The sequence below is a fragment of the Anabrus simplex genome, chromosome 1 (genome assembly GCF_040414725.1).
Source record: "Anabrus simplex isolate iqAnaSimp1 chromosome 1, ASM4041472v1, whole genome shotgun sequence".
Lineage (NCBI taxonomy): Eukaryota > Metazoa > Arthropoda > Insecta > Orthoptera > Tettigoniidae > Anabrus > Anabrus simplex.
This window is the reverse complement of record NC_090265.1, coordinates 1,358,815,028-1,358,841,890: the sequence shown is the minus strand read 5'-3', so window position 1 is coordinate 1,358,841,890 and position 26,863 is coordinate 1,358,815,028. Positions and strand designations below refer to the sequence as shown.

The following is a 26,863-nucleotide window of genomic DNA, read 5'->3' as shown; positions in this document are numbered from 1 at the left end:
TATTTTGAGTTGCAATAACCAGGTATAAGAGGTAATACAAATGATCATCAGACAAAGGTGCAATCTATTCCTTTGGTACCGTTAACAGTAAAATTTGAGTATGTGATTTACTGGGTAGGATCATCATAAGCTGGAGAAGAGCTGGAGCAGACCTGTGTTCTAATTCAATCAACACATAATTTTTTTTATTTGGTAGACCTCAGTTTTCTTTCATTGTAAGTGTGTTTATTGTCTGTATATGTTTATATAATACAGTATATATTTTGCACAATAAAGGTGTAGTAAGATTTTCATCTAGATCCTTAGGCTAAGCTGCGGACCATCAAATGTATATTTGTAGTTTTCTTATTTCAGGTTTGTCAGCGTTGTACATAATGTTCTTTTCTGTTGTTCCTCTCAAGTTGTGGATTGATTTGTTTAACGTATTGTAAATATGCCCATGAAATTTATTTATATGTTTAAAAGAGAAATAATGTGTGGAGAGGTCATCGTGCATATTACGAATGCAATAACAGCAAATCATATTTTCAGAAAACTATGATGTTAGAATTCATGTTCTCAGGCTAAGACTATCTGTATTAACGACTTCGGATTTACTTTCATTGAGATTAAATTCCTTTCTGGTTTGGATTTAAAAAGATATACTGATTGGAGGTGTATTTGAAGTTTGTACAGTAAAAGATTAATAACCGAGACCATTGTCATTTAGGTAGCCATCACTGTTTATGTTAGTCAAATTTACCGGTATTTGAGAACGGAACTGAGAGTTGCATTACTGTCACCATAACAGCATCAACAATCCAATGGAGATAAATAAAATTAACAATCTTTCACATATGTGTAAATGATAATGCAACAGTCCACCCACGTCTTATTTTCATTTTTCATTTCATTTCATTTACTAGTCATTCAATTTGGAGCACACCCCCATTCTTAAATTATTAGTTGTAATTATTATTATGTTAGATAATATTTCCTCATCCTACTTCACATACGATATATTTTATTGGAAATTATAATCCTATAAATGAAGTACCCCATAGACAGTACCCTCCTCCCATTGTTCCCACCTGTTTGTACCAGCAATCATTCTTGCTACTTTCATGTCTGTTACTTCTAACTTACGAATAAGATATCCTGAGTCCACCCAGCTTTCGCTCTCGTAAAGCAAAGTTGTTCTGAAAACAGACCGATGTAAAGATAGTTTCGTCTGGGAGCTGACTTCCTTCTTACAGAATACTGCTGATCGCAACTGCGAGCTCACTGCTCTATTTAAATGTTTGCTCTCTCATGCAATATCAGTAGTATTTTGCACATTGTACTTACCAGGCTGCGACATGTGATTTGTGAAAACAGCTGGTACACTTGATACAACGGGTACTGATATAGATGTAGCTACAAGACCGGGTATTCCACCAGGTTGTTGCACAAGTTCTGAAAAGAAAAGAAAAAAAACATTCTTAAAATAATTAAAGACAAGTTAACAGTTACTTGCTTAGCCTTTGCAGATGACCTCACACTCTTAGCTTCAAGTATGGAAGAAGCTACGTACCAGCTATCCTCCCTAGAACGCATAGCAGCTAAAGCAGGGCTAAAGATCGCTGTCAATAAAACATAATTTCTGACCAACATCAGAGAAGCACCCAACTTCATTTCTTTGGGGGACAAAACAATACACAAGGCCAACTCATTCACATATCTTGGAGAGTGGATAACCCCAAATGTTAATGAGGATCTTGTAATGAAGAGTAGATGCACTAAATTAGAGCTTATCATCTTTGTAAGAACATATACAAGTCTAAATCTCTCTCCTTGAATCTTAAACTTAGACACTACAACACTGTAGTAAGACCATCTGTACTATATGCCTCAAAATGCCTAAACATGACCCGGAAAGGACAACTCAGAAAACTAGAACTGAAAGAGCGAAAGATCCTCAGAAGGATTATGGGTCCCATTAAAGAAGGAGATGGCTACAGAATCAGGCACAACAAGGAACTGTACAGTAAAATAGAGAGCATTACAACAGCTATGAGTAAGAGAAGACTAATCTTCTATGGTCACGTAGTCAGGATGGACAGCCAGAGACTCACTTCAAGAATCTTCAACACGGTATCTAGAGGGAAAGCAACAAATGCCAAATGGACGAATTTAGTGCGGAAAGACCTACAATACCTAAACATTGATCACATTGACATTTACAACTGAGATAAATTCAGAAAGTTAGTCAAGGCATCTGACTCTCTCCAGTCACTATAGTGCTATTAAAACAATGTGCGTGTTCTGACAGTTCGCAGCACGTGGCGCCAAACAAAGGAGTGGGAGCGCTGTGTTGCCACATGATCCGGCATGAGTTACTACATCACAGTCAACAGCTCTCGTTCTGCGCTAGGCTCTGCGGAAAATAATATCCATTAACGGCGATCATGAAAGAGTTAGAAAAATGTTAAATATCGTTGCTATTATTCCAAGATGGCTCAGCAGTAATTTTATCAGCTCAAATATCGTAAGACAAACTCCTCATTCGCCTTCCTCATAGGCTTTAATGAGTCAGGTTTTGCCCGGTGTTGATAACCTGTCATGTGATGGTCCAATTACATCCACTCCCTCTCTTTCCCCTTCACCTTCTTCCCAAGGCTCCTTTTCTTTCTTTTCTTTTTCTTTCCCTATTCTAATTACTGTAGCTTGAGAAATTTTAAAGCTGCTGCTGTTCTTTCTACAACTTTGTTAATGTCTATCAGTGGGCCTCCATTTTTCCCTTCAGCCTCAAAATATTCCCGTAAGGCACATACCATATCGCGAACTTGACCACATATAGCGAAGCCATGCCTCTCCATTACGCTTGCCTTTTTTCTAGGTGAATGAATTCTAGGTCGCCCTCGGTGTTTAGCGGCGCTCTGAACGGGTTGCAACATTTTGAATTCAGTAAATGAGACGGTGTTAAAATTACACTATACTACACAATACTATAATTTACACTACACTAGAATGCCAGCCTCGATAACGATACACTTATTAACATGAACACAATAGCACTATAATATTTAGTTGATTTAAAAAACACACTATACAGACAATGATATCTCTAAAAGTAGACATTGTTAGCCCAGCCACATGTGTTACGGTATACTATATTGGCAACGTGGAACTCGGACCGACCGCCTCACGAAGCTTTCAGACAGCGGGGGTAGGAAAAGGGAGAGTGCATGCCGAGCTGGGATTGGCTGAAACAGGAGGCGTGTACCGGTTGCCATAGTAACTGCCACCTCCTACTACCACGCTGAGAGCTGTCAGAACACGCACATTGTTTTAATAGCACTATAACAACTAAATCACTGCGTACAGAAGTAGGAGTTAAATGGACTCAAGAAAGAAAAGACATCCACAGTGCTAGAATGAACGAATACTGGGCTAAGAGGAAGAAAAGAGCTCACCAGAGTTAAGAACCATGTGGTCCATCGTAGGCCTAAACGAAGAAGAAGAAGAAGAAGAAGAAGAAGAAAAATTAAAAACAGTACAGCCCTATTTTAAATATTTTAAAACCATTTCCCAAGATGGAATATTAAGCATGGTCTCACCAACATGGTTCTGTAAAGGCTTTCAAGGAACAGTAGCAAAAATGTTCTCATCAACGTGAGAATCGCTGTTTAAGAGGTCCTCAAAGTATTCTCTCTAGAGGAGTTAGTGGAAGAGTTGTCACTGAGGAATGCCATCCTTAGGCCAAAAACATGTTGGAGTTGTTCATTTCAGCACGCATCTCACCATGCCCCCTGCCTAAGTACAACATACCGAAGCATTTCTTCTCTCCACCCTTCCTGCCGATTAATATATTGAGTAGTATATTTAGTCAGAGAGTAAGTTGCTTTCAGAGAACACTATAGGGCACTGTAGTGCTTCAGAAAATATAGAATGCTTCCAGTCGCTGATAAAGAACCAAACATGGAGAATTCTATAAATTGTGTCATGAGCTTAAAATATACCCGGATAGATTTTATGAATATTTAAGCATGTCTCAGTCGACATTAAAATATTATATTGAAGCTAGTAGAACCTACAATCCAAAAAGTGCACACCAACATACACAAGTAACTAGTCACTGATGAAGAAAGATTGATGGTGACTCTCACATAATCGATAATTATTATCTCTAACTTACTACAAATTAAATATGTCAACAACAATAATCTTCCATTCATGCTCCCAGCAATATATCTCAATCATACAAGATAAGAAATGCAGAAATTATTTGATGAATAAATACAATGTGTTCTCCAAAAAAGTACGAGGGTTGGAACTTAAATAGTGGCAACACTGTGCTGTGAAGATGCTATGCAACGGAATCTAATATTGTTGCTGATAGCACACGTTGGTTACATACCTACCTTACCTCAGAGCAAATGTACTCCTTTCTCACATCACCTGCATGCGCACAAGCGAGAGAAACTCAGTAACTTGTGAGCTAGTGGTCTCATGTAACATTGTCACTATGTTTTCCAAACAGGAACAACGGAGTTGGATCAAAATCGAATGTGCCAGAAGTCGTACAGCACGAGTGTCATCAAGGACTTCAAGAGGCTTGCAGGGAATATGCATTGCCTTACAAAACAATGACACGTTGGGTAAAAGCCTTCAACAATGGTCGGCAAACTGTGGCGGACATTCATCGGGCGGGTCATCCTATGAGCATCAGTAAAGTGCTGTACCATCCACCACACTCCCCGGACTTAAGTCCTTGCGATTTCGATATGATTTTGAAGATGCGCTTCAGAACTGTTGCAGATTCGACAGGCAGTAGACCACTCCATTCGCACCATTAACAGAACAGGCTCTGCTAACGGTATATTACGACGTCCACATCGCTGGCAATGTGTTATACACAACGGTGGTGACTACACTGAAGAACAGTAAAGGTTGCTAACATGTAACTCTTTTGTATCTGTTGTAAATAAATAGTTGCCACTATTTAAGTTCCAACCTTCATATAAACACTTACTTCAACCTTCGTATAAACACTTACCGTATTTACTCGCGTATTAGACCCCCTTTTTCCCCCCCCACTCTTACAGCCAAAAATAATAAAGGGGGGTCCAGTATGCGATAACCTCAAAATTTTGTGCAGCGAACACATGACTTCTAGGTTATAAAGAGCTATAAATTGTATGTGTAAACATTCTATACTACTATTTAACAAACTTAGAATGTATTTAATTATACTGGCTATTTTCGTTGGAAGGCAGTGTTTCTAAACGTAAAAAGACAAAAAATGGCGAACAAGACTTTTAGGCCTATGGTACGTATAGAAGTCTGTTTTAGTTACTCATATCACGTTATTCGTTACATCTCATTAATTCCTCTGTTGAGGTTGACGTCAGGAAGGGCAATACGGCCGTAAAAACTTGCTAGGAAGATTCGCGAATATTTCTCTTTATAGCATTGTAATTATTAGTTCAATAAGGATCAATCATCATCATCATTCCGTGTCCGGTCAGCATTTCCAAAATGTAGCGACTCCGATGGCCTTGTTGTTCGCCTCGATCAGGTCCTGTGTAGTGCAGGGATGTTCTAGTAGGGGACAGATGAGCAGGTGGTTCGGATCTTGTGTTATACCACACTCGCAGGATGCGTCTCCATCAGCTGGAAGTATGGCCCATTTTTGCATGTTGGTCTTGCAAACAGGTACGCCCACCCTAAGACGATTAAGTGATCTCCAAATAGGGTAGGGCAGGTCATTTCCTGGAGCTAGCTCTTCCTTTGCAGGAGTATCAGGCGGCAGCACGCTCTTCCACCTGGTGATGCGGTTAGACTCAGGTGTTCCTACCAGTGGTTGAGTCCTGGTGATGAAGCTCTTTCTCGACTTCAGTCGACAGACTACAGGCTGGTGATAATGCAGTGGGTGGCGAGAATCATTAGTCTGCTTTGTCCTCTCTGCATCAGCAGCAACAGCCCTTCAGATAGCAGGGGGAGCTATTCCAACAATGATGAAGTTTTTAACTTTAAATTCTGTTTAATGTAATTAGTCATGTAAACATATTTTAATGGCCACAGGCTGCAATAAAATCTTTATTTAAATACAGACCAGTGCTTTTCAATCTCATCTGGATACTTAGATGGTACATTTCCATTTAGGAGAATTTTCTCATCTTTACAGCAATATTTTTTAAAATATTGCTAATAGCTGACTCTAGCTGGCCCCATGGTGTAGGAGTAGTGTGCCTGCCTCTTACCTGGAGGCCCTGTGAGATAGCGGACCCTGTCTTGAAAGCCAAGAATAACGGCCGAGAGGATTTGTCGTGCTAACCACACGACATCTTGTAATCTGCAGGCCTTCGGGCTGAGCAGCGGTCACTTGGTAGGCCAAGGCCCTTCAAGGGCTGTAGTGCCATGGGGTTTAGTTAATAGCTAACTCTGATTTATTCCTGCACTTTCATCAGAAAATTACCTCATTTGTAACACAATGAATATTTCCCAAACAATTCACTAAGTGCTCTTAATATGTTGAAATTAATGTGAAATTTATTCAATAACAGAGTATATGAACCTTCTTCAAGTCATTAATGACCTGTACTTCACCAGGCTGAATGGTTAGTGTTGAACCAAACACGACAGAAACATTCAATAATGAATACGTCCATCCTCATAGAGTTAGGAAGAGCATCTGGCCATAAAATATGATGAAGTCCACATGTGATACAGAGTTTGCACCCAACAGGGTGTGTAAAAAGCGATAGAAGAGGAAGGAGACGACTTGCAAGGTATGATATTCCTCGAAATATTCACCAAGGTGCAATGGCTGCTTTCGATCGTATCTGTCACTATGACATGCCCGCAATACCTGCAGCATCACCTTCACCTTCATCCAATCACTACTACTACTAATAATAATGTTATTGGCTTTACGTCCCGGTAATTACTTCTACGGTTTTTGGAGTGTGGTATATTGTGTATATGAAGAGGAGAGTATTGGAACATGCACAGATATCTGGTCCCCGAATCAACCGTATACGATTAAAATCCCTGACCCAGCTGGGAATCAGACCTGGAACAATCTGAGCTGAAGTAAAATTGTGAATTATGCTGCATCCTTTTTTAATCTTAAGATCTACAGCAAGAGTGCTCAAGAACCTATCTACAAAAAATTATCTTCACTAAACAGTGCTACATGAACTTCAATTATTAATTCTTCAAGAAAAGTGTCATAAGTGTTACAATTACCATTTAATGTGTTTGTGTGTTGATTTCTTGTCATTTTTGTATCGGCTGATGATGACATGGATATATGTCGAAATCGGTCCCATAACATATTAAGCATGTTGCTACATTAATTTGTGCAACAATTTATTATTGTATTAAATAGGTGGAACATCTTTCTCTTTTTAGCATTGTAATTAAACAGAATTAGGTTAGTCCAATCTCTTTTTAGTAATCACAACATGATAGCTCCAAGTCTTCTCGCACAATACACATGTACATTCCTTTCTCAGGGTGTGGAAAGTTTTATTAGTACGCATTCGGTGATGAAAACCTGTATTTAAGTGGTGGTACTTTGAGCCTGCAAGGAGTCTTTTAGTACATTCATCAAGAGCAAGTATCAGTACTGATTTGTTGAAAATGACAGAGAGACCCGGTGAGTTGGCTGTGTGATTTGGGACGTGCGGCTGTGAGCTTGCATCCGGGAGATAGTGGGTTCGAATCCCGCTGCCGAGATGCCGGAATTTAGTCCTGCAGGAGTTCTATTTTGTGCCAGTAAATCTACCGACATAAGGGTGACATATATGAGCCCCTTCAAATACCACCAGACTGAGCCAAGATCGAACCAATCACTATTAGAATGAACACTGTTCGCTTCTCTAGTACTGTCCCCTTTGTCACTATTGGAGCCTTTATCTTCCAAGTCCCTATTATCTAAAAACGGAAGGTAGGAAAGGTTAGAGTTTTCAATGGTCACCAAAATTTTCTTCACAGTATGTTTATAAGGAGTGTCAGGGACAAGCTCCTATTTTTTCTTTTTCTTCCCCGTCAAAGGGATAGAAAAGGGCTAGGGGTGGGGAAGAAACGGCCTTGGCCTTAATTAAGGTAAAGCCCCAGCGTTTGCCTGGTGTAAAAATGGGAAGCTGTGGAAAACCATCTTCAGGGCTGTCGACACTGGGGTTCGAATCCACTATATCCCGAATGGAAGCTCAGAGCTAAATGGCCCAAACTGCACAGCCACTTGCTCTGTTCTGTGGCAAATAACATGATTATTGCCAATATCAGAATCACTGTCATGTAACGTAGGTGGGCCTGGTGAGCAATGCCTTTTTTCTTTCTGAAGGAAAATGAATTAATTTCTGCTGAAGTAGTCTTCTTCTGTAAGGGTGGTGGCATTATTAAAATTAAATTTCTAGAGGGTGTCCTATCTAACTGCCATCTAAGACAGATAGAGCTAACAATCAACATGGCTGCACCTGAGCATCATCGTAAGTAAAGGAATTACTGCAAGTTTCTCACTGTGCTACGCTGAAATGTTTGTCCACCTCCTGTCGAATAGCACCAAGGGGTCTGCTCAAGGCTTAACATCTCCAACCAACGGACAAATCACCATCAACAGCGTCATATGCCCTCATTCTATATAAACACTGCAGAGATGTTTGGAATTTAATCCAGGCTTTTGGCACGTAATGCAGTGATTAGAAATTGTATTGCACACCCCGCCCTGCTGGCCAACATTCTGATGATGAAAACTTTTTCAACCAACGGGACTCAAACCGGCTAACCACGGTGTCAGACCGTTTAGACTTCAATGCCTTAATAATCAATGCCACCAGACAGGCTACAGAGCTACTCTGAAACATAAAATAAAAATTCATACGACCAATGCTGCATCACACAATTTGACAAAACTAACAAATTTAAGAAGTGGAGATCCTCCTAGTGAATTCTACAAAGTTGTGTGTGTGTCTGATCTTACATATGACTGTTGATGGAAATATAATAAGAACTGTAAAACATCTGCAATTCTATTTCAATTTAAATGATACTACGGAGATAAAAGGCTACCGCGAACTGCAGATAGTAGTGAAAAACAGCCTTAGATGTGATGAAGAAGTAGACATAATTTCTGTGTTGCAAAGAATAGCCATAAACTATACTGATTTGATACAGTCCATGCTAATACTGAAACGGATGCCATCTGCAAACGCAAATTGTGAACACTTTTCACGTGTTACAATATTATTTTATGTGAGAGATGTGATTGCTTTTTCACAGGAAATATCAGTCTTTTTTCTGAAATGTACTTTGAGAACAAGATTTTTTAATACCGAAACGTTAAATTTAAAATGCCGATTTCCCCATTTTCAAATCCCGCTTTCTGCACTTCCAACTCAATGAAAAATTCCAATCTCTACCTATAATGCATCTACTTGAAAGATCTGCATCAGGCCTCTCTGGAGGCAACAAGTCATTATTATAACTATGAGCAGACTCTTTTATGAATGAACGGAATGTATCATTTACTGAGGCTCCATAAAGAGCTAGCCCATTTCATCAACTCTCATTCATTTTTAGCCAATAGTGTGCTTCAGATAATCATATGACATAGGAATGCTTCTTATTTTTAGATGCCAACCCTTCTAGCCTATTCTTTCAGTGCAGTGTCCACACACTCTTCGGTGCAGTATGGTCATGTGTCTGGCTTGCCATGCCTATTATCTGATGCCACGGCATTGGTGGCCTGTTACCTAATTAAAGAATAGAATAAAATAAAGTAAAAATAGCAAATAAAGCAACATGTCATTAAAAATTACTTGCCAATTCACTTCCTGTATGCATTTAGGATCTATGAAGGACATAGAACCAATAGCTTAAGGGCAAACAAACACTGACACCACTGAACAACACTAAACTTATGTTAACTTTCAAAACCTATACCATTCTCCAAAGCATCAGATACACCACCAATAACATGGAGGAAAAAGTGTAGTTTTATTCTTTCTGGAATAATTAACGTGTTCGCAACCGCTCAGATATGGGTACCCATTATTGCAATACCGTAATGCCTTTTTCCTTAATGGAGTTTATTTCCGGGTCCTTATCCATTTTAGATAATCACTTGAATTAATTCAATAATATTTCTGTGCATGGGAGCCATGATGCGCACGGTGCATTGGCGGCACTAACGATGAGCTTTTCGTCTTCAGTGCCGTTTGACGCAGTGCATGCGTCATGAAAGGTAATGAAGTGGAATCAGAGAAAGAATGTTTTGTTCGACCATAGGTATTCAATAACTTTCTTACAACAAACACATTTTTGAACATTTCTGGCAGAAATACTGTGTGGTAAAATCCATGTTATTGCTGTGTGAACAATCACTGCACAACAGACCTAGTCAATGCAGTAGCCTCTAATAGTGCGCTGCAATAAACACCAGTAGAAATGGCATTTTTTGGAGTCAATTACTTCTGACTTCTGTGGAATTTCACGAAATATTGCTCAAGACACAAGTCTGGTTGTCCTGGACACTCTCTACAGTAGAGCATGCAATCCTGCGCTGCCAGCCCCTTCAAACACTGTCTGCACGACTTCCGCGATCTACACCAATTCTCCTTAGCCACACATGTACTGGCAAAATGCAAAAATGTACTCCTGTAGGCGAAGTGATAGATTTTGGGAGCCTGCAAGGAGGTATTTCTTCCGCTGAGAAGGCCCTGCAAACTCACTATTCTCTGTTAACATGGCAGAAAATTATGCCGAATTAACGTCCACAATTATAGTAATACCAATATAATGGTCCGTTATTGGACATTATAAATTTTCCAGCTAACTCATTCTTGGTTGCCTGCGTTTCGCCCTCGTGTGCTAAGTGAAGCAGATGTTTAACACCATCACAACAATGCACAGATAAGAGGTCTGCTTGTTTACATTGGTACTGGCAGAAATACGAGCTTTAATATTTAGTGCAGAGTGTGATCCACATGTCGCCATCAGCACTACATGCAAGTGGAGTCATGACACACGTGTCGTCATTGGCTGCAAACCTATTAAGAAATAGACAAATCTTCATTTTTCTTAAATGTTGTCAAAATCATCATCATTGGCGGTGGCTGCTATTCATTTCCAAATACACAAATTCTCCTGCTTACAATCCACTTACACTCTATGCTGCTTGTGCTTGTACTTCTACAAGGCGAGTTGGCCGTGCAGCTGTGAGCTCGCATCCGGGAGATAGTGGGTTCGAACCCCACTGTCGACAGCCCTGAAGATGGTTTTCCGTGGTTTCCCATATTTACACCAGGCAAATGCTGGGGCTGTACCTTAATTAAGGCCATGGCCGCTTCCTTCCCATTCCTAGGCTTTTCCTCTCCCATCGTCACCATAAGACCTCTCTGTTTTACACTAAGAAATATGGGTAAGTGGTTCCACCTATTCAATACTACAAGGTTGTGAAGGTTGAACCACTTACCCATATTTCTTAATGTAAATCTTGATTCAATACGGACCAAAACTGAAATTTTTGACATAACATAAGACCTTAAAAATTAAATAATTGAAGTTCAACCAATTCAATACATAAAAGAAAGAAATGTAGTAATTACATTCTTATTTAAATGGGACCGGTTTCGACCTTAGTCCAGGTCATCGTCAGCCGTAAAAACAAGTGTTGACTTTGTGCCTGACAGAGTGTGAAACTAACCCATTTCTCCAATATTCATAAACATTGTGTGATTTCGCCTACTTGTTTTTATGGCTGACGATGACCTGGACTAAGGTCGAAACCGGTCCCATTTAAATAAGAATGTAATTACTACATTTCTTTCTTTTATGTATTGAATTGGTTGAACTTCAATTATTTAATTTTTAATGTTAATAATTTCAATACGGAACAATGAAATTTTTATCTTTAAATTAACATAAGACCTATCTGTGTCTGTGTGACGTAAAGCAAATAGCTTGTACTTCTGATGACTGAAAAAGCCAATTCTAGCATGAAACATATGACCACACGGACTGCACTCAATGGATGGAAGAAGATAAGGCTGCATCTAACATAGTATGCGTAACTGTCATTCAACCTCTTCATGACTGCAATGCTCTTACTCAAACAGATCAACAGCAGTAGAGGTGGTTTGGTGCCAAATCGAGCAATCGTTGATAAGTGTGTCTCAGGTTTGAGGATTAATGTTTGTGACCTTTATGGCTTGTTTAAGCTGGTCTTTATATGCTTCCAAGGGGTACCATGGGTATGCAAGTAGATTTTTTATGATAAAAAAAAATATTAAAATTAATCTTTGAAAAAATATCACAAAGTTAATGAAATCACAGGAAATCCTTAATTCAGTACTCCCTGTCATTATTCTTTTCAATAGGAAAAGGGTATATCTTATTGATGCTTCAGGTGATAGTTCCGCTAGCCATCCGAATGGTGACAACCCTCACCTCACCATCTCATCCGGGGTGAACTTGTACCATCCTACCCACAGGCCATTCTAGAGGTGGGATGTTAACCTCACTTAACAGCAGCAATGAATCAACATCAATACTGTATCTCGATATGCCAATGCCACTTGACGTCTTATTGCAATTCCTGCAAGCATTCTCACTGCCATCCCTGCCAGAACAGCTGCCAGATTTTCTGCAAATGCTACCAACGTGACAAGCGGTTATCGGGTTATCTCGTCACATCCCTTTGCACAGGTTGCATGATTGAGTCACTTAGAAGAAAACTAGCTGATGTACCCGTGCTTCGCTACGGAATTCTACATTGTATACAGAATTCTAGGTTAGGAAGTGTACACGTTGTGAGCAAGATTTTATTACATTGCATAGCTCTTAATGTTACCCTAAAAATGCGATGGGGAAGTCTCAAGTGTCTTTTCTCACATGAAGACTGGGTTAGGGAGTTTTCATTGCAATGGTAGGCCCACTTGCCTACCATCAACTACAATCAGGTTGCGGAGTTTTTTATTACAATGGCAGACACACACTCTACACCTGCCTTTTAACATCCTTAGAAAGACTGTCTTAGTGCTTTTCCAAACTGAAATGAACATAGGTCATTACAATGATGTCAGTAGACATGGTGCGATTAAAAGCAATGCTTTCATAAGAAATACTCTATCAAATAAAAAAAACACACATTTTCTCACTTTTAACGAACAGTACTACACTGCCGATCTAACAGTCCAAAGCTTCAGAGCTGGAATGATCAAGTCGCAGACAGCCATGATCCGTGAACACTTTTCATATTTTTTCGGTGGGGAGGGGGTCGAATAGTGGAGAGTCCCAGAGTAAAAACTATGCCCTTTTACTAATCTGTTTCCTAGGGCCAAATTATTATTAAACTACTGATCATTTTGAGTTCCGGACTACAACAAGTATTAGTGATTGGCGGGGCACACAATCTGACGCATCGCTAATTTCCATAGACCTCGTGGATCTTGAGATCTCGAAATTGGAGGGGGCATCGCCTCTTCGTTTGCATCCCACCCCATGTAAAACCATATAAGCTTTAACTTCTGAGGGTGGCTGAGTAGTCAACTCTGAGTCTCTGAGGTAACCAGCCGCTCTGTGGTCGGACTCTGCTTTGTCTTTGAGGAGAAACCATGAAAGTTAACGGAAGTGCATAGAATGAGTAAATTTGCTAGTGTATTATCCGTGGAAAACTGCAATTGAACGATAGTGCCGTATGAACTACGGATCGGTCGCGACACACAATTAAATGAACAATGTTATACGTTCACATCGCAAGACCGTGACACTGCATCGTGCCGAATCTCGAACGAAGAAAACTATCCTCTCATCAATCTCTTGTGGTAGAGAGAGAGACCGCGGTGTGCGCGTGAATAAACTGTAAAATCGTGTGGATAGACACGTGGGTAACGAAGCACAGAAGTCCATGTAAAATAACATAAATTTAACTCCAGGTCTAAACTATGGAGTAATTGTTGTTAAGTGCAGAAAAACAGACATACGAGAAAGGGTTTTAAACACAGGAACCCAATGCCACGTCCTTTTAAATTTATTAAACTGTAGCAGCGTCGAAACAGTGGTTACTGTACTAGCTTGGTCTGATTGAAGTAGCATAGACTTTGCTGGGATCAGATTAACAAATATTTAACTTTCATACTGAGGGTGAACGCAATCATAAGATTGTAAGTGGAAATTTAACTGTGACGTGTGAAGGAGTCTTTGAGAAACGTGCTGTGATTAGTATTGTTCCAGTGTTCGCGAACTCAAGACCCATGGATACTTCAAGAGTCATCGAGGGACATTTGGAACCAATGACCTACCACCGCAGCGACATGGAATAGACTCATCCTGCGAGCCTCTCGAGGCTCGAACCATGGAGACCCATCACAGAGCTGAGTACAGAGTTATGGCATTGCCATGCTAATATTCCTTTTGTAAACTGGTAGAGAATGTAAGGACAGAATTAGTATAATTTGATAAATATTGAATTGTCAGAGTATCTTTTTGCTTAGAGTGGTCAGTAGGATTCCCTTTTATTTTAATTACATGAGATTATTTGGGAAGGAAACAAGTAATGTTAATTGCATGCACTTTAGTCCCATTTATCTAATTGCATGGGCATGTGTTGGATTTATTTGTGATCAAGAGTGCTTCAGGAAAGGGGGAAAAGGAATTTAATATTGGTGAGTTAATGTAGTAGCTTTCCTCTGAGTTAGTTATTCAATATGAGCCAGGATAATATGACGGTAGGATCTTCACCACTGCCCGTGGACAGTATTTTAAATGCAGGAATAGTAAAAGCACTCTATTCATAATGTAAATTTGTAGTGTAGATTGCATGCTAGGTTAAGGAATGGCTGTATGACCTGTGTGTGAAGAAGGCGTCGTGCCTGGATTCAAAAGCCCAACCTCCCAAAAGTAGCTAGCCCATGTATATTTCTATTTTTTTTTTTGAATTGAGATTACATGCTGTACTTCATTTAAAGTAAATTCACTTCATTTGAGGTATACAATTTCATATTTTTATTAGAAGTAATGATAATTTTTTAGCTTGTGAGCTAGGGGAAATCGTTGTTAAATCTTCGATGTAAGGAGCTGTGTCTGAACTCCGGCCTTTTGGTGAAGTTGAGATGAATCAAAATGATATAGCGGCATGATACTGAGAGATATTTAAAGAATGTGATGAACGCACAGGCTGATTTGAGCATTATAAGTGATACATTAGTGTTATTGTGTTGAAATAATTAGCTGCTGAAGATGCATTGAGAACGTATTTATTTGTGGAGAAGCTTGTTTGGAGTAATGTTCCTGCCTCATGTTGTGGGCACTGTCAGACTAGATTTATGGCAGTCCACAGGGCTGCGAGTCGAAGGGAAAATGTTGAAAGAAAGAACAAGCGAACAGAGATCTCAATGCTGGTTTTAAAATGCAGGGTTCTTACACACAATTTCCAGCTTTTAGCAGGAGATGTATTTCTAATTGATTTCCGTATTTGTAACATAATAATAATAATAATAATAATAATAATAATAATAATAATAATAATAATAATAATAACAACAACATCAACAACAACAACAACAACAACAACAACAACAATAATAATAATAATAATAATAATAATAATAATAATAATAATAATAATGGTGTATGGCCTCCGGAGAGGCAGATCTTTTTCTATTAGACGGCCTATTAGGCGATCTGCATGTCTGAAGATGAGGGCCCTACCTAGGATGATTTCTATTGTTGAATACGCCACACACACACCCAGCCCCCCCAGCCATTCGAATTAACCAATTAAGGTTAAAATCCCTGACCCAGCCAGGAATCAATCCAGGGACCCTCTTAACCGAAGGCCTGTACACTGACCATTCAGCCAATGAGTCGGACTGTAACAAGATGTGACAAAATTAATGTCTGAATAATTAAGTATTACCCCTATTGATGCGATAGCTAGGGTTTTTCTTTCAGGATCCCTACTGATGGCAAAATCGAGGCTACCACTTTGAATCCCGGGGCACATGAGGATCACCAGTCACACAGCAACGTGTAAATACAAAATGCAGCCATTGTTTGTGCAACATGTTTTTCTCCTCCAAGTGTTATAAGTGTTTGTATATTATTTCTATGTAACTATTGCTTTGTTGAAATTCATTTACAGTGTTGATCAGGTGAGGAGGTTAAGCCCTCGTGACTTTGCACTGTTGGTCATCAAATGTGGTGATTTGTATTAACCGAGATTCAATTTATTTTTATTATTCATGAGTTATATGTCGTAATTATGGGGGATGTGTTTTTAGCTTTTTCTTTATCCTATATTTTTGTATATTTTTTTGTGTTATATTTAAATTAGGCGGCCACTCTAAGACTAATCCCAGAGTAAATCAGTGTTTTTTTAAATATGAAAACTAGGAGCCTTCCTGGGGAATATTTCGCATTCACAAGGTCATAACTTATTACTGTAAATAGTTAATTTTTTTTAATGTTATTGTGAAAGGTATTTTTTTTTCGAACTCAACAGCTCATATGTAATGAAGGATCCACCAACGTCAACATCAATATCAGTCAAAAACATTTACATTTTAAGAAACACTCAAGTACATAGTTAATAAATGAATGGATTGTCCTATAATTAATTGAGATTCGAAACCATGATCCCAATAGCCCAACTAAGGACGTTTGTGAAGATATGAACTGTATTTTACCTGTTTGATAGCATGAAGTTGGTTTCCCATTGCTCTATTGGGTGTTTAAAATATTTATATAAATTAATGTACTTTATTTATCAGGGTTGTAAAAATTTTAATTATGGGGATTAAAGAGAGTTAATTAAACCTTTTAAAACTTTATTTTTGCCTGTCTTTGCCGATAATTGCATCCTTGTCTCTTCCGTTCATTTATGCCTGTAAGTTAGATTTAAGTTACTTGTATTTCGTAGCTGCGGACGTACTATGGCCCTGGGAGGCTTGTGCTCATACCTCGGAACAGAAGGGGTGCAGTTGACCTTGCACTGTCACAAGGGCATTTGTCATCTCATCTGTTCGGATAAGTTATTTCAATCCAGATGAGGCGGCATTTATCACGAGACAGAAAAGGTCCCTTGACTGTTGATCTCTGTGGCGCATGGTCCTATGTGTTCATGACCCGGTCGGGGTAAATTTGCGTTGTCACATGGTCCCATGAGCTATGGGGGTTGGTGGGAAAGGTCCCAGTATCAGTAAGGAAAACTGAAAAGTTGACTAACAAAATGAGAAAAAATCCTGAAGGAATGTCGTGAAAGGAGAACTCTCTTTAGCTTTCATGCCCTTACATTGCAGAGTTGGAAGAAAAACTGCAACATGGAGAGCCCATAAAATTGATTCAAAGTAACTTGATATTGACAATCGTGTGTTGCCACTCATCTCTGATATATGGTATTATTGTACTGCTGTTTTCCCACAAGAACAGCGTGCCCAAATATTGACAGGAAGTAGCTGTGGAGTTAGATAACTTCCTTTTTTAACATGCCATTTCTCTGGTTCACACATGTTCTGATAACTACTGGTACATCACAGACAGGCTCATCATAGACTTCCAGCTATTCGATCCCTCCTATGAGGCACTGACAGGAATGAGGAGCGTGCATACTTAACAGAAAACAGCACAGCAGTGTTCACCACTGTCTGTGACTGAGTCATTCCAGCTCTGGAACTTGGCGTTGTTGGAAAGCCATCATAGTACTGTTTGTGAAAAAAGTGAGAAACTGCGCCATTTTTCATTTGGTCGAGCATTATACATGATAGCATTGCTTTTAATCACGACATTCCAGTATGTTAATATCATATTCTGACAAGAATACTGATATCATTATGAAGAATGACCTATGTTAAGTTCAGTTTAATATTAATAAAACTTGGTATTCCAGTTTAGAATAAGGTCCAGCATGATCTTGGCCATAAGTTGTTCAAAACATTTCAGCAGGACAGACCTAAAGCATAAAACTATGAATCTCTCTTACGGTTGGGTTTATAGGAAAATAGCTCATGACGATTTATTGTTTGATGGCTTTTTCCGATGCAGCCAAAAATAAGGGAAATCGAGTGAAATTTGAATTCCAAGAGCCAGTAGCTAACTCTATACACTATAGAGTTTTAGTATTTTTGAAATATTAACCCAATATTTGGCTTTCTTTTATATGGGAAGGAAGAGATATAATCAAGATTAGCAATAATGCAAAAAAAAAAAAAGAATATGAAAGTGCAAATTGCCATAGAAAGCAAGGAAGTGAGTACGTCATGACAAGCCGCTGACAGGAAGGAGCATGCCCACTAATCATCATCATCATCATCATCATCCTAAGTATTGGGCCATATGGCCTGTTACGGTCTTGCAATTTCTTTCCAGCGCTTCATTGGACGTCCTATAGATCTCTGTCCACTTGGCTGATAGCATAGGATCTCCTTTGGTAGTCTTCCAGATTCCATCCTTTGAACGTGACGTTTCCAGTTTTCTTGGTAATCATAATTGATTACCGATTTCACATTCAGTCCCTTAAACACATCTTCATTTCTTATACGATCCCATTTTGTATAGCTTGCTGTTCTGCGCATGAACGTCATTTCACATGCTGTAATTCTGGAAATGTCTTGAGTTCTTATTGTCCATGCCTCACTGCCGTAGCAAAGGGTTGGTCTGGCTAAAGTGTTATAAAGACGTAAGCGAGTGTGTTTTTGGACAAGAGATGGCTTCATGCCCACTAATGTGCCTCAAAATATGGGGGAAATATGAAGGGTGGACAAAAGTGTAATCATGAAAATCTAAGTGATTGCCCATCATCAACAGGTACTATAGTTAGTCAATATGATATATCTGGCGTATTTGCCTTAATGTGTCAGAATTGCAAGAAACAATATTTTGGGCAATCGGGAAGAAGCATAACAGTCCAGTATATAAAGAGCATATGAATGCCAAACCACGCAAGATATTCGGGCATGTGCGAATATATGTACAATAATAAACATATGTTTATGAACAATGAAAAAGATATTAATATATTTGATACATAAATGGAAATATGTGGATGCCCTGGAGAAGTTGGAAATTTATTTATCACAGAAACACAACTTAGACAATAATTAAAATGAAAATTCTGTGGAAGAAAATCCATTATTCACATTAGCAGATCCATATTTATGGAAAAGAAAGGCTAGATAACATCGAACCGAGCCACTAGTAGTCCCTCCTTAGGAGCCATCACATTTTTGCTACACTCACCAGTCAAGTTTCCATATCTTCCCCACTAGTAGCTCCCAGCACGCTCCAGGCTTGTAAGTGCCTTCTTTCATACAGTGCATGTCTAGCCACAGAGTGACATGAAACTAGCTGCCTTGCTAAATGATGTAAGTTTTCCTATTTATTGCAATATCACGCTGTTTTAGGTTTTCAGTAATCACAATCGACACATTTTAACTTTGATTCGCTTCTTATTTTAGAAATAACAGAATAATCACAATACCTGGCAGACTCACCATATCTTATATTACAACAGGACTTTTTGGATCCATACTGTTCTTATATTGGGCTAATAACATCACAGAATGAAGTCACTCTACTAATGCATAAGTAAACCGGTTAAAAGGGGCAGCACATATAAGTATGCTATAAAACATAGACAGCGTGAATACAGGCTTGAATTTTTGTGGAGAAAAATAGTTTTATCTCATTATAGCTGGACTATACATTTTTAATAACATCAAGAAATTACTACCATGTATTATAATACACCCGATATCTGCTGACTTCATCCATGTTATATTGGCACTACTTTATAAAAAACTGATATAGTGGTTTTGTTTTTTCTCAATATTAACCCTTTGGCACTCAGCCTATATGCAGGGGTTTGCTTGAAGAAGCTCAAGCTAATTTCTGTGATTTTCCAACCAAATTACAAAAAATCAACATGTAAACAGTTTAGCACACATTAAAATAAAAGAAATCACACTAATACAGGAAACTATGAGCATTTCAGAAATTAATATACCTTGGGCGTATTATTATTGGTAAAGCCAACAAAAAAAAAGAAAAAAATTATTAAACTTTGAAAATAAATTTTAAAAAATAAATTATGGTTTTCAATGACAGAATGTTCAGACATTATCGTGTCGTTCTTCTTTACTCTTAGACCTGAAAGAAAGAACATTTAATTCTGAATAATTTGATCAATATGATGTGTGTGCTGCGATTCGCTCATGAAGCATGGCATCGAAGTCAGGTCCACGTGGTCTGATACACGATGAGCAGCTGCGACTGTGTCACTTCCCACATAATGGGAATCACTTTCGGCAAAAGGAGGTCGTTATTACTGTCTAAATCATCTGAAAATTCAAGGATATCGGCCCTATTCGGCCTTGAATATGGCTTAGCGATTACGATAAACAGATGACACAAGCACGTGCAACAACGGAGTAATAAGAATGAGTAAACTTATAGTTTGTGAAGTACAGCGAACACACGATATACCAAAGAAACAAAATAAACTCTAAACTAAACTGATTGGTGGATGTGTCATTAGAGTAAAACGCAAATTCAACACTTTAAGTTACTGTCACAATCAACTGTTACCATTTAAGAGCCACGCAAATGACCAAAATCCCTGAATAAGACAGAGGCAATGTATTGGCGCCATGAGTTTTCTCGCCATAACCTCTCGCAATGTTAAAAAGAGAGAGGTTCCACCTATTCAATACATGATAACCAGTACATACATGATAACTTATGTCACAACACGTTTAATTTGTTGTCATTAATGCTTTCACGGCCCGTACTTAAAGACATGATACTGTATAGGCTTTTGGGCTTATGCCGTGTCAAGAAAATAAGGTGAAATTCTTAACATTTCGCAGGGAACTGTGCTCTGCGTCCTCAGAAGAAATTTCGACTGTCCATGAGTGTTACATGTGTTACAGTTATAATACACTATTCCTTGCCTAGGAACAATTGTAAATTATGCTGCATCCTTCAAGATCCTTTTTAACCTCACGATCTAATATATTGACTTCAAAGCTTGCAGCAAGAGTGCTCAAGAACATCACACTGCTTATGATCTCTACAAAAAATTATCTTCATGGAAAAGTGTTACATTTTACTTGTATCCTTCAGTTCTTTTAACACTCACAACAAGAGTGTAAAATCTACATGAACTTCAACTGTTCACTTCTTCATGAAAGTGTTATGTGTGTTACAGTTATCCTTTAATGTGTTTTTGTGTGTGTTGTTGATTGTATACTTTCTGCCATGTTTTTTCTATCAGCTGATGATGACATAAATGTGTGTCAAAACTGGTCCCAAACCAAATTAAAGATGTTGTGACAGAAGTTATGCAAGTGCTTATCATGTATTGAATAGGTGGAACCTCTCTCTTTTTAACATTGTGATTCTCAGTTCAATACAGACCAATTATGAAGTTTTTAACTTTAAATAACCTCTCGCGCTGATCTATCGGCACGCTGAGTGCGAAAGGGTTAATCTTAAGAACAGTTGCAGCAACAATTGAGGAATATCCTAGAAAAATCATTAAGAAAGTTTTTTAAGACTTGTAACAGTGTACATTTAATAATTGTAATTATTTAAATCTGGGTCTTAGACAGTAAGGAAATTTTGCATCCTGTTAATATCGCTGGTGAAGAGAATGGCACAGTTCTCAAAAGATGTATGTTGAACGAATAGACTAACTATGGTTTAATAAATATTGACAGGGCAGACCCATTAAACAACCCGTTGTGTTCTTTTGAAGATCTCACGTCAATATGGACCAATTTAACGCCAAAAATGGCCATATTTTTCATTCAAAGTTAACACGTTAACTACATAACATTTCTCAAGATAAGTCTGAAGAAATCCCAAGAATTTCGACACGGTCTTTATATTTAACAGCTGTTGATGAAACGAGGCCTGAATCAATACATGATAGTGAAAACTTACTTACAGCGACACCCAGCGTTATTTCTCTGAACTCTCATATTACATTGACAAAATGTATTACCAACTGTGTTATCAATACTGATTCTAAGCTGTGGCATTTTTTGAACCAAGAAAAAGGTAAAAAAAGAAAGGTCAGCTTACAATTGGGTAAATACAGTATTCCAATGTTAGAGTTCTGAACCAAATACTTCCCTCTTCTCATTCCCACTAACTGCTAAACTCCAATGAATGAATACTAGCCAGTATTCAGGTCAATCAACCAAATTCTTAACTGGTAAATTTTATTGCTCTCTACCAGTCTCAATCTTATATAAAAATTAATAGTCTCTTAGTTCAATTACTTGAGTATCTTCTTCAACATTTAGATAAAAATGTTTTAGAAGAGGGATCGAGAAAGCTGAAAACACTCACCTTGGGGTTGTAATGTGACAAGTCCTGGTTGTGCGATGCCTCCCACACTTACGGCCTGGAATTGTGCTGGAAAATATAAACAATATTTTAATTTCATTAAAAAATGCACAATTTGGAAAAGGAAAAAATCATCACCATATGTTGGCACGATGTTAAACTAATGAATGTGGAAAAACTGCACATTTCAATTTTCGACAGTTTCCAATGCTAGTGTGGGTCATGCATCTCATGGCAGAGAGTCAATTGTAGCTGTTAGCGAAAGGCTACAATAAATCTTGCACACTGATGAATATTAAGTTTTTCTTAAAGTGATCATAGTAAGGCAGCGAATATGTCACAGTCATAACTTTGAATTGCTATTTTAATTCTACTATTCACTTCCGATGAGCAATAAAATAATCAGTAAACCACTTCGACATTAACACATTTGGCAAAGTTGCTTAGCTTCTGATTATAAGACTTTGCTGAAAACTAACCGATATGCCACAGCGTTTATTATTTTAATCATGTTGGTATGATTTATTTGAATCTGTATTGACTTCAAACCAATCTATCAGCAATAACTTAAAAAAACTTACAGTCCACTTAGCCAATACTCATTGTAATCTTGGCTTAGCCAATAAAAGATTGCAATACGTATTGACTAGGTGGCTTAGCCAATAAAAGATTGCAATAAGTACTGACTAGGTGGACTATAAGTTTTAAATTATCGCTGATAGATCAACATACCACATTCGATACCTTGTGATTATGAGGGTAGTTAACAAACTGACAAACCTCAATGAAAACTAGCGAACATATCACTGAAGTTCTGAAAAATTACACCTGTCTTTGAGTCTTGTTTTCAAAATTCATTCATTGAATGTTCAGTGGACGACTTATTGAAAATGCCCTAAATAAAGTTGACGGTTCATACTGAAGAACTCAAACTCATGACCTTTTGTTAAAATTGGAGATTTGAAAATTTTAATTTACCCAATCAGGTAGATTTATGATGGAGACCTATTTAAAGAAAATTTTCAAATATCCAATACAATATATGAGTCCCCTGAAGAGTATAGTAGTACTGCCTCAGACTGTCACATTGCTGTGATTAAAACCATCCTGAAGTAGAAAATGCCACTAGAAATTTATAATGTTCAAAAGTAAAATTACATAGCTAAACCTGCAACTGTCCCACTCCACCTAACAGGAAACATTCTTGAAAACAAAATAGCTTTAATGAGAATGATAAGTTGAGAAGTGAGAGAGAGAGAAAGAGAGGGGAGATGTGGGAAAAAGAAGGGAGGGGTATAAGTCTGAGGGGTGGACGTATTTGTGGAATGATACTACGAGAGAGAAACTGAGATTGGAGCTTAAGGAGAGGGGAGAAATATTAAGGGTGGGAACTGAAAGGGTGTTGGAAGGAAATGACATGGATAGGGCGTTAGAATTAATAGAACTCCCAATATGGAGTGTGGGGACGAAAGTGAAGAGAAGGGAAGGTGGAAATAAAAACAGTGTGACTGGGTAGTTTATGAATGTAGGGGGAAAAGAGTGGTTGTAATGAGAGCCCTAGAAGAGTTTAGGAAGGGAGAGGAACAAGAGAAGAGGGAGGAATATTGTAAATTAAGAAGAGAATACAAGGGAGAATTGAATGAGAAGAAAAGAGGATGGAAGGAGGCAGAAGCAGAAAGAATAAATGGATATTGTACAGAAAATAGATAAGAGAAGATTTGGGAGTCTATAAATAAGATAAGGAGAACAAGACCAATGGGGAAGGGGACAAAAATAAGGGAAAATGGGTGGGTGGGTAGGTGGGTGGGTGGGATACTTCAAAAGGCTTTTAGGAGAGGAAGAAAACTGGTATAGGGAAATGGGCAAGACATATATAGTGACAGAATTAGAAGTAGGTAATCAGATATTAGATGAGGAGATAACAAGGCAGGAAGTAATTAGGGTATTAAGTAATGCAAGACCCAAGGCAGCAGGGGGTGTGAATGGTATTACTATCAGTGTGTGGAGGAAAGTAGGTGCTCTAATGAACAGATGTTGAGGGGGATGGTTAAATTCTTTAACAGGTTGTTGGAAACAGCAAAATTTCTGAGTGAACGGAGGAAGGGGGTCTTATGCCCAATTTATAAGAATAAAGGGGCTAGAAGCGATCCAAATACTTATAGAGGGACAATACCCCTAGACGCTTTGTTGAAGGTGTACACAGGGATCTTGGTGAATAGGATAAAGAATTGGATGGAGCAGTATGGGAGGGTATCGGAATTTCATAATGATTTAGGAAAGGAAGGAACACAGTTGATAAAGTGTGGATTTTGGACACTTTGATAACAAAATATGTGACGATAGCAAGGCTCAAATGATATGTAGCAGCGATTGATTTAGGAAAAGCTTTTGATACAGTGAGCAAGGAGGCGTTCTTCACAAGAATAAGGGAGGTAGGGTTGTCGAAGAAAATGAGGGGGGCAATTGAAATAATATATGAGAAGGTATGTGTGATGATTAAATTACAGGGTGGAGCGATGAGTGAGTGTACTGAGTCGAAGAGTGGGGCGAAACAAGGATGTACGCTATCCCCAATATTATTTATATTATTTATAAATAATATTTTAGAGACATGGAGCAGAGAGATTGCAATGTCTATGGAGAGAGAAGAGCGAGGTACCGGGGCTGTTATTTGCATACAATCTATTGATTTTCGCATTGACGGCAAGAGGGTTGCAAAAAGGGTTAGATGAGGTAGCTGATTATACTACGAGACGGTCTCTCAGGGTAAACGTAAGGAAGACACAGATTATGGTATGTAGAAAAAGGAGAGTAAGGAAGGAAAAGAAAGCCTGGAAGGAAGATCAGGAGGGAATTATACCAGTGGAAAAACAGAATATTTATGAGTAATAATCAGCAATACGGCCACGTGGAAAGAACAGTGTAGGAGGGCTAAATTAAAGGGAAGAGGAGCGCTTGCAGCAGTAGGGGTATTAGAAAATAAATTCCCAGATATAAATATAAAATTCAGAACAGGTGTTTCAATCACTGGTTAAGAACAAAATGTTATTTGGGGTGGAAGTATGGGGATTGGAAGAGGATAGGGTAGAATTAAACCAGGTAGTGGCAAAATTTAGCAAGATCATGATGGGCCTACCAAACCGTACTGCAAATGCGGGGGCTAGATCAGTGTGCAAAGAGTCATGGAGGTTGAAATAGCGAAGAGGGTGATAAAGTACTGGATAAGACTGGAGGAAGGGAAAGGAGGAAATGATTACAGGAAGCGTATAGGTTTCAGAAAAGTATGGAGAATGAAGGATATTGGGTAAATAAATGTTAAAAAAAGGTTACAAAAATAGGTCTGGGGGAGTATGGGAGTGTTTTGTGGGGGAAGAGGAAAGAATGGATATGGAAAAGGATAAAGGGGAGAATATTAGATATAGAAAAGCAGAATTTAATAAGGGAATGTAGGGATAGGGATTCTCTATCAGTGTTAAATAAATTGGTGGTGGAAAACAGAGTTGTGAGTGTAGAAGAGCTAAGAGAGGATTGTATTGGCAGGTGTTAGGAGTTCCAAGAAATAGGGGGTGAGTAGGAAGAGAAAATAAGGATAGATGTATTTTGTGTGGTGAGGGTTGGTCGGACTTGCATATATTCAACCACTGCAGAGCTTTGGATGGGATAAAAAGGAAATTGCTAAATAAGGAGGAGTTGAAAAAGTTAGATAAAGGTTATAAGATGACATCATGGCTGTGTAGAGAGTGGGAGAGAGGAGCAAATATATAAAAAAAATTAAATGTAGTTAGAGCAAGATTTTAAAAGAAATTGAGGGAATAATAGGAAGAATGAAGGGAGTTAAAAGTGGACAAAGATAGGCAAAAGCAGTAGAATACAACGAAAGATTGTAATAAGTAGGATTAAGATAAAGGCAGTAGTGAAGAAAGGTTTTGGTAAATGAGGAAAAGCATTTTGCCCAGAGGAATGGTAAAAATGTAAACTCGTGTCATCATCCCAAGGTGGTGCAGCTCTTTTCATGCACACCCCCAATTGAGGTGAGCTGCATGTACCATTTGAACCACATACCAGCCCTCCTGCCATTTTTAAATTTCTGGCAGTACCGGGAATCGAACCCGGGCACCTAAGGACGGCAGCTAATATCACTAACCATTACGCTACGGACGAATGTTTATCCACCCTGAGCAAGACTCTGAGCTGTTAAGTAGATTGAGTAAAAAAGTAGTATAAGAGTATTGTATTATATATTAAGGTATATATGTTAAGAGGAGATTTGTGTAAAATTAAATGTATTAAGAGACAAGCATTTAATATGAGAACTGATGTGATTGTGAAAAGAGTTTCTAATAAGCAGTATTAGATATGATAAGGTAGGTTGGGAATTTGTATGTGCAGGGCTGAGTAGGTATTTAATTAGATGAGGGCACCTTGCCCCGAGGAGCGGCCATCCGCCCTGAGCAAGATGCTGTTAAGTAGATTGCGTAGAATATTTTATATATTAAGGTATATGTATTAAGAGGAGATTTGTGTATAATTAAATGTATTATAGATGAGT

General features: G+C 38.4%; 1 protein-coding gene across 8 annotated transcripts in view; it reads right to left on the bottom strand.

The window, feature by feature from the left end:
- Positions 1-26,863, bottom strand: part of LOC136858342 (transcription factor SPT20 homolog) — a 615,333-nt gene that overhangs the window by 351,898 nt on the left and 236,572 nt on the right. For all 8 annotated transcript variants that reach the window (XR_010858631.2, XM_067137808.2, XM_067137810.2 and 5 more), the window contains 2 exons: positions 22,318-22,383; positions 1,327-1,434 (listed from right to left, as the gene is read on the bottom strand). Coding sequence is in view for 7 of the 8 variants with exons in the window: in XM_067137808.2 (XP_066993909.2) it covers positions 1,327-1,434; positions 22,318-22,383 (174 nt within the window). In the remaining variant the exon portion in view is untranslated. The remainder of the gene's footprint in view (positions 1-1,326; positions 1,435-22,317; positions 22,384-26,863) is intronic.